At 32.8% G+C, this 12,565-nt stretch overlaps 1 protein-coding gene and 1 long non-coding RNA gene across 5 annotated transcripts in view; one reads left to right on the forward strand and one right to left on the reverse strand.

The window, feature by feature from the left end:
- LOC106881706 (uncharacterized) lies at positions 1-6,366 on the forward strand. Its single transcript, XR_001410888.1, has 3 exons — positions 1-28; positions 2,102-2,213; positions 6,200-6,366. It is a non-coding gene; the product is annotated as an uncharacterized LOC106881706 (long non-coding RNA).
- Positions 3,584-12,565, reverse strand: part of LOC106881705 (cilia- and flagella-associated protein 119) — a 23,794-nt gene continuing 14,812 nt past the window's right edge. For 2 of the 4 annotated variants that reach the window (XM_014932174.2, XM_014932175.2), the window contains exons 6-9: positions 11,132-11,248; positions 9,724-9,781; positions 8,069-8,158; positions 6,056-6,572 (exon numbers count right to left, since the gene is read on the reverse strand). In XM_014932174.2, coding sequence (XP_014787660.1) covers positions 6,385-6,572; positions 8,069-8,158; positions 9,724-9,781; positions 11,132-11,248 — 453 coding nt within the window. In that variant the 3' untranslated portion in view covers positions 6,056-6,384. Of the gene's footprint in view, positions 5,845-6,055; positions 6,573-8,068; positions 8,159-9,723; positions 9,782-11,131; positions 11,249-12,565 lie in introns of those variants that run through there. The other 2 variants (XM_052970450.1, XM_014932176.2) reach the window with 2 other exon arrangements.

The raw sequence follows: 12,565 nt of genomic DNA on the forward strand, positions 1-12,565 counted from the left end.
ATAACCAGACATTGAAATATATTACAAGGTAATAGGCTTTTTGTTTATAATAATAATAATTATAACGGTTTCAAATTTTGGCACAAGGCCAGTAATTTTGGGGAAAGGGTGAGTCAATTACCCCCCCCCCCGTGCTCAACTGGTACTCACTTTATTGAGCCCCAGAAAGAAGAAAGGTAAAGTTGACTTTGGTAGAATTTGAACTCAGAATGTAAAGACAGATGAAATGCTGCTATGCATTTCGCCCAGCATACTAACAATAATAATAATAATAATAATCCATTCTACTAAAGGCACAAAGTCTGAAATTTCGGTGGAGGGGACTAGTCAATTACATTGACCCCCAGTGTTTTACTGGTATCTAATTTATTGACTCTGAAAGGATGAAAGGCAAAGTTGACCTTAGCGGAATTTGAACTCAAAATGTGAAGATGGATGAAATACCACAAACCATTTTGCCCAGCATACTAACAGTTCTGCCAGCTTGCTGGTCTACTCAACCTGAAGAAAATTCTAACTGGGTCCCACCGCAAGGCTATGTGCTGTTTATCTTGATATGAGATCACCATGTTGCACACATATAGTTGTGATACGCGTGCCTGGTGTACCCTTATCAGACAAGTATTCATGGTGGGTATATTGGGTTTCATTTGTACCCCATTGTCACTTTGATGGCATGCATTGCTCTCTCATTCAATAATACAATACTCTTTTACTCTTTTACTTGTTTCAGTCATTTGACTGTGGCCATACTGGAGCACCGCCTTTAGTCGAGCAAGTCGACCCCAGAACTTATTCTTTGTAAGCCTAGTACTTATTCTATCGGTCTCTTTTGCCGAACCGCTAAGTTACGGGGACATAAACACACCAGCATCGGTTGTCAAGCGATGTTGGGGGGACAAACACAGACACACAAACATATACACACACTTACATATATACAACGGGCTTCTTTCAGTTTCCGTCTACCAAATCCACTTACAAGGCTTTGGGTGGCCCGAGGCTATAGTAGAAGACACTTGCCCAAGGTGCCACGCAGTGGGACTAAACCCGGAACCATGTGGGTCATAAGCAAGCTACTTACCACACAGCCACGATAATAATAATAATAATAATAATAATAATAAACCTTTTTACTAAAGGCACAAGGCTTGAAATTTTGGGGAAGGGGACCAGTCGATTACATCGACCCCAGTGTTTCACTGGTGCTTAATTTATTGATTACGAAAGGATGAAAAGCAAAGTTGGCCTTGGCAGAATAATAATAATAATAATAATGACAGACTTTTCTTTATTAGCTGCAAGGGCTTGATAAGATACAAAAAATATAAAACTTTTACTTGAGGTTACAAAGTAAGTATAAAGTGAACTATAAAAACAAAAACAGTTACAAATTATGAAAGGGGAGTATGAGACATTGTACAATATATGGTAGGATATTTTAAGAATTTTAGAACTTAAAAGTACACACACACACACACACGTGCATATACATATAAATACACATATGCACAAATATATGAATACATGTACACATGTGTGCATATATATACATATTTACATAGAAAAAAATTAAAAGTGTACAATTAAAACAGAATAATTAAAACAAAGTATAATTAACAAAAATAAGCAATGAATGACTTTTTGGTTAGGTTGAATTGGGTACTCTATGATCCCGTTCACTTAAACACATTTCAGATTCTATTTGAGTGCAAACAAATGTATCACTAAGCATTTTTTTGTTTTTTTATATATATTTTGATACTGAAAAGCATCAGCATCTTGATGCTATTTTTGTAAAAGTTTGATATGATGTTTTTATTTTCTCTTTTGCATGATGTTTATATTCTCAACTTAACAGTTCTTGTGTCATTCCAACCCCTTCAGAAAGTCTGTAACTTCAGAATGTAAAAAAAAATGTTAAATATTAATTACTTTTGTCTTCTACATTTTCTTTGTTATTTTGCAGAGGAATGATTTTGCTGTCTTTAAAAAAAAAAAATTGTTTCTCATAAACATAGAACAAAGAAAATAGATTAGACTGTTTTGTGCCTTTTTTGTGATTTTTTCATCTATTCACTTTCATATTTTCTTACTACAGGTTGATACTGTTAGATGACAGGGTATTTTCCTCATCTATTTGTTATGCTGGGCTAAAAGATATTTGCTTTGCTATTCCCAGAATTTTGAATGGTGGTGCTTTGGAAACTGGGGTTTGTAGTTCTTTTGTTGTTGAGTTTCGTTATTTTCATTTTTTGTGTGTTTTTGTTTATTCCTCCCTATTCTTTGGGACATTCAGCTCTAATGTGTGTTTTACACTGAGAAATATAGCAACTGTGTTTTCTTAACTATATCATTAATCTTGTTGCCTTCTATTAGGCACAATTTCTGTATATCCCTGTGGCCTTCTGGGATCATTACAATGTACAAGTTCATTTTGACATCCACTGACCACAGGGTATTGGATTACCTTTCATCATCTTTAGATAAGTCTGCATTGATCATTCTCCTATACAGCTACACAAAAGTCACTACTAACTATGGGTCATATCTAATATCTCTTATTGTCACTCTCATGTCAGATTGACTCATGTACTGTAGCACAAATGTATAGTCAAAGATATATATGACAATTTTAGCCAGTGTTTTAGCTGCATTTTCAGTTTTAAAGGTACAACAAATAGTGCCATAACTTCTGCTTTCTCAATCAAGATAGCTTCTCCCAATATGTCTTTGGGGGACTGTTGTACTAATTGATATGTGGAGAATTTTCATCTGCTTGTGTCTTTTCATAAGTAGTAATATATAATTTTCTCTCTTTGCCTCTCCTGGATTATATCATGTGGCGAAAAAGGCTGTTTTGTTTTACAAAACTCCTCCATTTACATATTTTTTTTGTAATTGTGATGTAAACATTTTGTCTACTCATTTAGTGTTGAGAGAAAATTTGTTTCCACACAGCTGCAATATGAATGGACTATAATGTTTGAATTTGTTTAAGAGTTGCCAATGTTGTTGTTACTGTTGCTACGTTCCAAATAACTTATTTGAGTAATTGGGACATTTTTTTCATTCTTTGCGCTACTGTACATTTTTTCTTGCTTTTGTACACTTACTTGTATGTTTTGATTTTGTGTTGCTTTTTTTGTCATGTGACATAACTATGTATGGTAGCCGTTTTGGATTTGAAAATGTAATGTATGTAAATAAAATTCTAAAAGTTTGTGAGGAAATGCTCTTTTCTTTCTGAGATCACAATGCACTGCAGAAGACTGGAAGATTTTAAGAATTGGTAAGTGTGTGCAAAGTGGGTACCTTGGTAGTTGACTCTTGATTTGGAGAAGAGAAGAGTGGAAGCCTGCTTTGATCTACTGGAAACATTTGAAACCAACACAGGGGACTAAACATAATCCCATACATGGCTAGCCAACTTAGCAGCCTTATTTTTATGAATGTGTCAGGAAGAAGACTGGTGGTTTGCATAACAACTTTTAAAATTGCCTTGGCATAAACCTGTGTAATTTTTCTTCTCAATTATGTATCAATTAAGCTCTTTTGTTGCTTTTTGCAGCCTTTTCAATGATTTTTCTCTTAGCAACTGGTTTAAAAAATTTTCCTCAGATTTCTTGGTTTTCAACAACAGAGATTGCAACTTTTCACAAAAAGCACTCTTTCAAAATTTTAATTCCTACCCAAACTCAATTTCTTCATTTTTAAAATTTTATTTATTTATTTATTTATTTTTTGAAATCCTCATGATAAAATACAGAAATTATGATTCTGAAAATAATTTTTTTTTAAATTTCAGTTTTTTAAAATTTCCCACAATCTTGGCTTTCTGAACATCCACCCACTCCTCTTCATAACCATCCCAATATTCCAGATGTCTTTAAGAAATCATAGCTGTAGATGTCTACATGGTAATTTATGTGGACATAAGACTCATGCACAGAGGTGCATGTACACATAAACATACATATTTATAAATACTAACAGACTTATTTAAAGAACTTGTACTAATGTAAACAATGAAACAGTAATGCTGGGAGCTGGCAGAGAAAGAGACACAGTCTGATATAAATGGAAGATTTTACAATGAAAATTAGTGTATTGCTTCACTTAATGGAAAAACAAGACACTGTGACATATATAAATAGATAGGTAGTGTTCTCACTATATTAATTAACAAGTTCTGATTAGAAACATGGGAATTTCAAGTGCAGGTCTGTGAAAACAACACAATACAAACTTTATAAAGGACATATATATATATATATATATATATATATATATATATATATATATCATTTTCTGTTTTGGTAGTGTGTGTGTTTCCATTTCTTTCAACATATAGACAATACAACACAGACTTTCAAAAAAGACTTTCACTTTGAGCAATTTGTGAAGGTACGTGCATGACTAGCAAAAGTTTTTACTAGCGGCGAGAAAGAGAGAGAGAGAGAGACAGACAGACAGAGACAGACAGACTGACAAATAGGTTGACAAATCTTTCAAAAGAAACAGCTTATTGGGAAAAAAATAAGAATCTCTATTTTTTCCATCTGTTCTGTTTGTCTGTCTCCCTCTTTGTCTTTCTTTATATAATGACACAGGTATGTACTCACACACACAGGCATATTCTAACAACAGGACAATATTAAATGACTCTCTCTCAGCATGTATGAATGTATGTATAGAAAGATATAAATTTCTCAGTATGATCGTTAAAGGCATTTAATTAAATTATAAAGCTGACACTTTCAAAAATAAGAAATTCTTATTTTCAGTAGTTGTATCTTAATAAGAGTGAAGGTACATGGCTCAGTCGTTAGAGAGTCAGGCTCATGATTCCCAGACTGGGCTGTGTACTGTGTTCTTGAGCAAGACATTTTATTTCACATTGCTCCAGTTCACACAGCTGTAGAAATGAGTTGCGACATCACTGGTTGCCTTTCCCCTGGATAACATTGGTGGTGTGGAGAGGAGAGGCTGGTATGCATGGGCGACTGTTGGTCTTCCATAAACAACCTTGCCCGGACTTGTGCCTCGGAGGGTATCTTTTTAGGTGCAATCCCATGGTCATTCATGATTGAAGGGGTTTTTTACCCTACCATTTACCTTCATAAGTTAACTTAATTTTTTTAATGATCCTGTTGAGAAATATTCACTTGTGTACAAACATACGCACATACATACATACATGCATACAACCATACAGTCAGATAATATTGCTGTCGCATATGTATACATGTACCTGTGTGTGTGTAAACACGTCATACATACAAATAGAAAGAGAGAGGGGGAGAGAGGGAGAAAGAGATAAACAGAAAGATGCTGGCAAAATAGAGATAGATATTTTTGTTCTAATGTCTTTAGTGATAGTGTTGAGAGATATAGGTATGTGTCTGCATAAATTCATATATACATTCATACAAAGTGAGGGAGAGAGACCAAGAGAGAGAAAACAGAGTGAGAGAGAGAGATGGAGAAAGAGAGAGAGAGAAAGAGCAAGAGAGTGGGGGAGTTGTGAACTAAACCAGAAGTTATGTTACGGACAGAGTTCGCAAAAATTATAATAATAATTACTTTTTACCTTTGTATATATCTATATAGAACTTCATACACATGCTTTCGAGTTTATGCACTGTACTGAAGAACTGAGCCCCACTTCCATCAATACGTTATTAGATCATATTAATGGGCCGTTAAGCCTTCTGAGTCCTGGTGCTGCAGTTCCTGTAGCACCCACTTTAAGATAGTACTCAGCATGGCATATAGTATCTCTTAGTAATCTAAAACTTGTGGAGTCCATCCTTTTCCAGGTGTAACAGCAGTCAATTTTTTCTGAGAGAGAGAGAGAGAGAGAGAGAGAGAGAGAGAGAGAGTGGAGATATATGATGGTATCAAAAATATGTAAAATCTAAGGAATGTAAGTTCAATACATGGTTTGCATAAATAATGGAAACTGATTTAACCAAAGATTCAAAAGTTGATGACTCGGGGGAAAACATGAATTCATAAATTCCTAGTAATGATATTTAACATGAAGTTAGTATCAGTATAATAAATCATTTTATTATTGATATATTCATCATGAAACTAAGCATAAAAAATGTAAATTTATTTTATTTCTTTCTGTTACATTATATATTCTGACTTCAAATTCCATCAGAGTCAATTTTGTATTTCATCTTTCTAGGGTTGATAAACTAAGTTCACATCATTCATTGATGTTGGCGAATACCATGGAACAGAAGCTAAATTTCTCAGAAACTGAATTTCCATTCTTTGTTCTCACTATTTCTCTTATCATTTTATATAATTAATTGCAGTAAAAAATAAATGTTGTCTTGTTGTATGAGTATATTTCTGTGTTTGGTCTTGTTATTTCCTGTGGTGTTTATTCATTTTTAATGACTTTTTCTTATCTTCATGATAGCCGGCATTCCCCAGTTTATTTTTCACCATCTGTTCAGAGTGTTTCAGCTTTTCATTAACTGACAATTTTATTTCCCTGATTTTTTCTTGTAACACTTCTGTGATAATCTTTCTCAAGTATTTCTTAGCTTCCTCTGCAATATGTGAGAGAAATTAAATGATGAAACAGTAAGAAAAGAAATAATTAATTAGTTAACTATGAGAGGTTATTGTGGGTACGGTGAACAATGTATGAAATTTCCTACAGGTATTTAAACTGATATCAGCTGTATCAATTTGTCTAGTTTCAGAGTTTATGGGAGCACTGCCCCTCCATCTTGGCAAAAACATAATAGTTAAAAGATACCACATTCAATAATTAGATGCTCAAATGACCTTAGTATTCTGACCAGTATGACATAATAAGTGGTTAAGTAATCTTAGTATTCTGACCAATAAAACAGTCAATAAATTGTCAAACATTCTCAGTATTGTGACTAATAAATCACAGACAAAATAAGTAAGAAATTCTTCTATTGATACAAGGCCTTGTGTTTAAATTCAATTACTCCCAGTAAATCTAGTTAATTTCAGTACATAGCTAGTACAGAGGTGAGATGGTTGAGTGAATGAACTATTGGCTTATCTATTCTTGCTCATAGATGAGGAGTTCAAATCCAAGTTGCTGTTTCATGTGCAGAACATTCCTTCAGAGTATTTGGCTGATAGAAGAAATAGATAAGATATCAACTAGGAGTGTTACCTAAAATAGGCTGCCATCCTATCCAGGTGGATGGATATCGCTGAAGCACAATAATGCCATAAAGTCACAGCTGAGTTGCTTTATTCCTGTTTCCTAGGAAATCTATATACACAGTACATAGCATTATTAACTTTTCTGTTTTACACTGTATAATATAAACAAAACATCATAGTTTTTAATTTACTCGGTCTGAAGGAAGAACAGTGCCCATAACCTTTGGAAGCTTTCACAGACTGTGAGACCAATGTTATTAATGGTCAATACAGAAGCTCGCTTGTTAACTTATAGTAAAAGTATTAATACCAGAGTCAGTTTTCTAACTATATACTAACATGGTAGAAGATAAAAATATAATTTCTAATGCAAACACAAAGGGAATGTATGGTGTTTATGCCTTTTCCAAAACCATTACTACCAAAGGAAAAAAAAACAATTTCAAACTGGAAGCAAATCCAGATGGCAGATTCAGTTCAGCAAAAACTTTCCACAACATTACTGTCTTTTTAAGAGCAGCACATTGAAGACTGGTAGGGAAACTGTGCAAGAATCTGTTACATATGTCATATGCAACAATCCATACACACTCTGAAAATTTACACCTGAATGTTAACCTTTTAGAGTGTGTAGTTACATTATGTTTATATATGCTATGTTAGCAGTGGCTTAGTGGATATGAACATTACTATCCTTAGTTTAGAAATAAAAAATTTCTACTTCAAAACTAGTTTGGGACACTGAACATATCTCAGGATTATCAAGACACTTGACTGGAGATTAAACTAATCAAAATACTGTGTAGATATAATTATTGTAAATATACAGTGTAAATATGAGGTTAATAATCTGGAAAATTATCTTCTGAATCTACTTAAAGGGTTGTTAACAAACCTTTTTCAGAAATCCTGGCCGGCTCATTTTCTTTGTCAATATTTTCATCTGTTGCTTGGGAACCTCTATTTTCAGATATCTGATGATCAACTTTGAAATTAAAAAAAAAAAAGAATACATATTGAAGTTTTTGATGTTATTAGAATTTATAAACTTCAAGATAACATGAAATAACTCATATTAGAGCAGTGAAAATCAAAGCAGAGAAATCTATGAATAGTAGTGTGTGAATACTGGATTAAAAAAAAAAAAAAAAGAACATTTGGATAGGAAAAGTCAAAGACAGCCTTTGACCTTTTATTATACAAAGGATTTTTTAACCCAATATTTATACACTATTATTTATAGCTTTAGCTGCTTCAAGTTTCACGATTGAAGTATTGGTGGAATTCTGCTTTAGACAAAGCATATAACCCCTCATAACTTTTTGATTTTTTTGGAATTTTTGGAAAATTTTTGCAAATTTGTCTTCAGCATGTGAGAAATCATACAATTATGCAAAAAAAAAAAAAAAATTATTTTGATTTTTTTCTAAATTAAAAAAAAAAGAATTAAAAAAATTTTTCAAACATTTCTTTAAAATCACAGTTTAAAATATGGGCAGTCTGAATTTTTGGCTAAATCCCAGAAATAAACCATTAAATGTCTTTATGGAGAAAAAGCTATTGTAAAACATCAATACGCCAGAGTATCAAACTAACAGTATGAGGCAGTTGTGAGATATGCTAAAAATAACAGCTGAATACTCCTTAAATCACAAAAAATTTTCTGAAAATTCCTGTGTGTAAAGCAGTATTCTACTGAAGTATTTTCCAAAATGAATTTTTTGGGGAAGCAGTGCCTTTATATCTATTTCACACCTATTTTCTCCAAAGATATGCTTTACAAACAAATATTATTTAACCTTAACCTAACCTCATTTTAGCTTTCAAACTATTTATGCTTGCTTTTGCTTCTTATAACCTAGCATCATCGTTATGCGCCAGAAGATATAACTTAACATTGTAGATGTTATCATAATAATAATATTATTACTGGCTTACATAATCATAAAATAATGAAATGTGAAATTTCTGAGCATGTGTAGCACCTTCGGCAAATGTCTTCTACTATAGTCTCATGCTAATCAAAGCCTTGTGAGGGAATTTGGCAGATGGAAACTGAAAGAAGCCCATCGTACATATTTGGGTCATCCCATAAATAATGCATTTTTTATACTTCTTTTATTTTTCAAAATTAAAATAAACAAAGTTCTTTCTTAATCTAAAATATACTCTCCATCATATAGAGACTTGTTCACAATCTTTTGATTTTATTGATAAAACTCTTTTTATCATTTTATTGAAAAAAAAACTAATAAAAAAAATTAAATAAAAACAAACTAGAATTTGAGGAAATTAACAAAGTTTGTATTGACAAAATCAAAATCAACAGAATTTACAAAAGAACATGAATCTGTGTTGTGTGAGGAGAGTTCTGAGATTTCTGCTAGAGTCACTGAATAAAGAAAAAATATGTATGAGTTCTATCAATTTGTTTGTTAACTATAAAGCAGTATAAAGGTTGTATGATATGTGTAAATGAACAAATTTTAAGAATCAGCCAATACATATAAATACAGTGTAAACATAAACAATTATCAAGCTACTACTTACCTTGGTTTGTTATGGATTCAGGTTCTCCAATGTAGACTAAAGCTAAATCAAGCTGCACCTGGTATTGGTAAAATGATTAATGGTTTATGTTATAAATATATTCACAATGTGATCATCATCATCATCATCATCATCATCGTTTAACGTCAGCTTTCCATGCTAGCATGCGCTGGACGATTTGACTGAGGACTGGTGAACCAGTGATTCGGCAGAGTTTCTACAGCTGGATGCCCTTCCTAACACTAACCACTCAGAGAGTGTAGTGGGTGCTTTTACGTGTCACCCGCATGAAGGCCAGTCAGGCGGTACTGGCAATGGCCACGCTCAAAATGGTGTATTTTATGTGCCACCCGCACAAGAGCCAGTCCAGGGGCACTGGCAACGATCTCGCTCGAAAGTCCTTACACATGCCGCGGGCATAGAAATGTACAAATTAAACCGTCTGTCAGTATGACTGCATGCAAGTATGTATGTGTGTATGTATGTATGTATGTATGTATGTATGTATGCATGTATGTAGGTATGCATGTACGTACATATGTATGTATGTGTATCGGAGTGATCAAAATATCAGAATACCAAAAGCTTGAAAGACTGAATATTCAGAATGCTAAATTTTAAAATATTTTAGACATAAATATGAAAATCAGCATTAAAAAGCAATTATTTACAGTTTTAAAATATTATATATTTAAGAAACATTGTAGCAGATTCATTATTTTTTTTATTATGCGACATAAAAATAACTATTTTAGAATATAACAAAATGTTTTAAAAACTGTTTATTTGAGAAACAGAAAATATTAGTTTTTTTTAATGCTACATCAGTACAATTATTTTATGGGAAAACAAGAGGTAAAATGGTTTTTAGAAACATTTCTTTACAGTTTTAACATGGAATTTTAGAAACATTTTATAACATCTACTGCTTTTATTATGCTATGTCAAAATATATAATAAAAGTGTATTGTAGGGATCCAATATCACAGCTATAAGTGAAAACTTCAATAGTTTATTTATAGAATATTTCCTTTTTTAAATTTTCTTATTAAATATTTTCCTTTTTCTTTTCATAACCTTTGGAATGTGAAGTACTTCTCATGACTTCAGGTCAGCGAGATAGTTGTGACTTGTAAACAAATTCTTAATACCTCTTTTCAAATATTGTATAACATCTCTTACGCACTCCCTTTGTATCTTGTAAATGTGTTTTTTTCATGCTTCACATTATCCTTTCTTTTTGGTAACCCCTAGTAAAACTTCCATATTTTTTGTAACTCTTAGATCTCTTGTGGTTAATAAAGAAAAGATTATTACTACTGTTTTTATCATTATATGGTAGGAAGCATATTTAATGGACTTAGCATTTAATGAGAAAGATTAAATATGGATAATGAAATAGACTTACCTGTGGAGTGAATGCATACTTGTAGAGTTTGAAGTGTCTAAAATATGTGTTAATCATATGGAAAGATATCTTCCTTACTTCACCCAGTGTAAACAATTCAGTACTAAATGGTGGACACTAAAATATGAACAAATAAATGTGTCATGGCCAGTTGTTGTTTAGCAAACCAATAATCAGATGCATTCTAGCTATGATGACTGATTATTATTCAGGGCATTTAGGGGTACATTACACTGTGTAATACGATTTTTGTCTTTGGAGATCAACTGTTATTTCCTATTTGCTTACCCCTAGAAAGTATGCAAAAAAGGACTAATATTTCCTCCAAACTTTGCTTTTCTTACATTTATTCAAACCCCAAAGAATCCCTCTCAAGACATGGCTATGATGCTCCCCTACTACTCCTGTTCATGATCAGAGATGCACATATTATCAGCCACTAAAGGACATGCTCAAGTGGTTATGGTCAAGCAAATGACAAGCAAATCTGTGGTATTGAGCAGAATATTTACTATAATGATATTTCTGCTTCAGCAGCGCAGCACTGAATCTGCCTGAAGTGTAATGGAATATAGGTCAGTTTCAAAACATTGATGTTCAGGACACAAAAGCAAGGGAGTAGTAGTCATTTCCTTTGATTTCTAGATAGAAGCAAATAGGAAATAACACTTACTGACCAAAAACAAAAACAATAAAAAATTTTGTTATACAGTGTTATCCAATGTGTTCGGTCTTCTTTAAAATGGTAAGGGAAGTCTTTATAGTGTCACAAAAATTACTAGAAATAGTTGCCAAATATTCCCCCGATTCCATACTACCATCTTAGAAAATGGATACATTGGAAAAATTGCCATAGAAACACTACATCTAAATAACTGGAACATCTTTGGTTATATCAATGGATCAATGTTTACATGAGTTTAAACAACAACTACAACAATTGTACGAATTACTCAGTATCACGACTAAATTGTAACAGAACAGCTGTCAACATGTTGAAACATCAACCTTATCTAGTTGGCCCTATTTTCCAGCTTAGAAATAAGGGGGAATTTTCCTCATCCTTTGACTAAATTATAATCACTGTGAAGGTGCATGGCTCAGTGGTTAGAACATCAGACTTGCAATCATGAGGCAGTGAGTTTGCTTCCTGGACTGGACTGTGTGTTGTGTTCTTGAGCACGTCACTCTATTTTGCGTTGCTCCAATTCACTCAGCTGTAGAAATGAGTTGCGACATTTACTGGTGCCAAGATGTATCAGTGTTTGCTTTTTATCCTTTTTAATCACTGAAAGTGACATGATGACTAGTGTTGGAGTCAATATGAAGTAAATATAAGATTCCTACATACACATACATCCACTAAGATATATACACATAAATACATAGAAGTGTTAATACATACATATTTACTATATATATATATATATATAT

This window comes from Octopus bimaculoides, chromosome 9, assembly GCF_001194135.2.
Source record: "Octopus bimaculoides isolate UCB-OBI-ISO-001 chromosome 9, ASM119413v2, whole genome shotgun sequence".
NCBI lineage: Eukaryota > Metazoa > Mollusca > Cephalopoda > Octopoda > Octopodidae > Octopus > Octopus bimaculoides.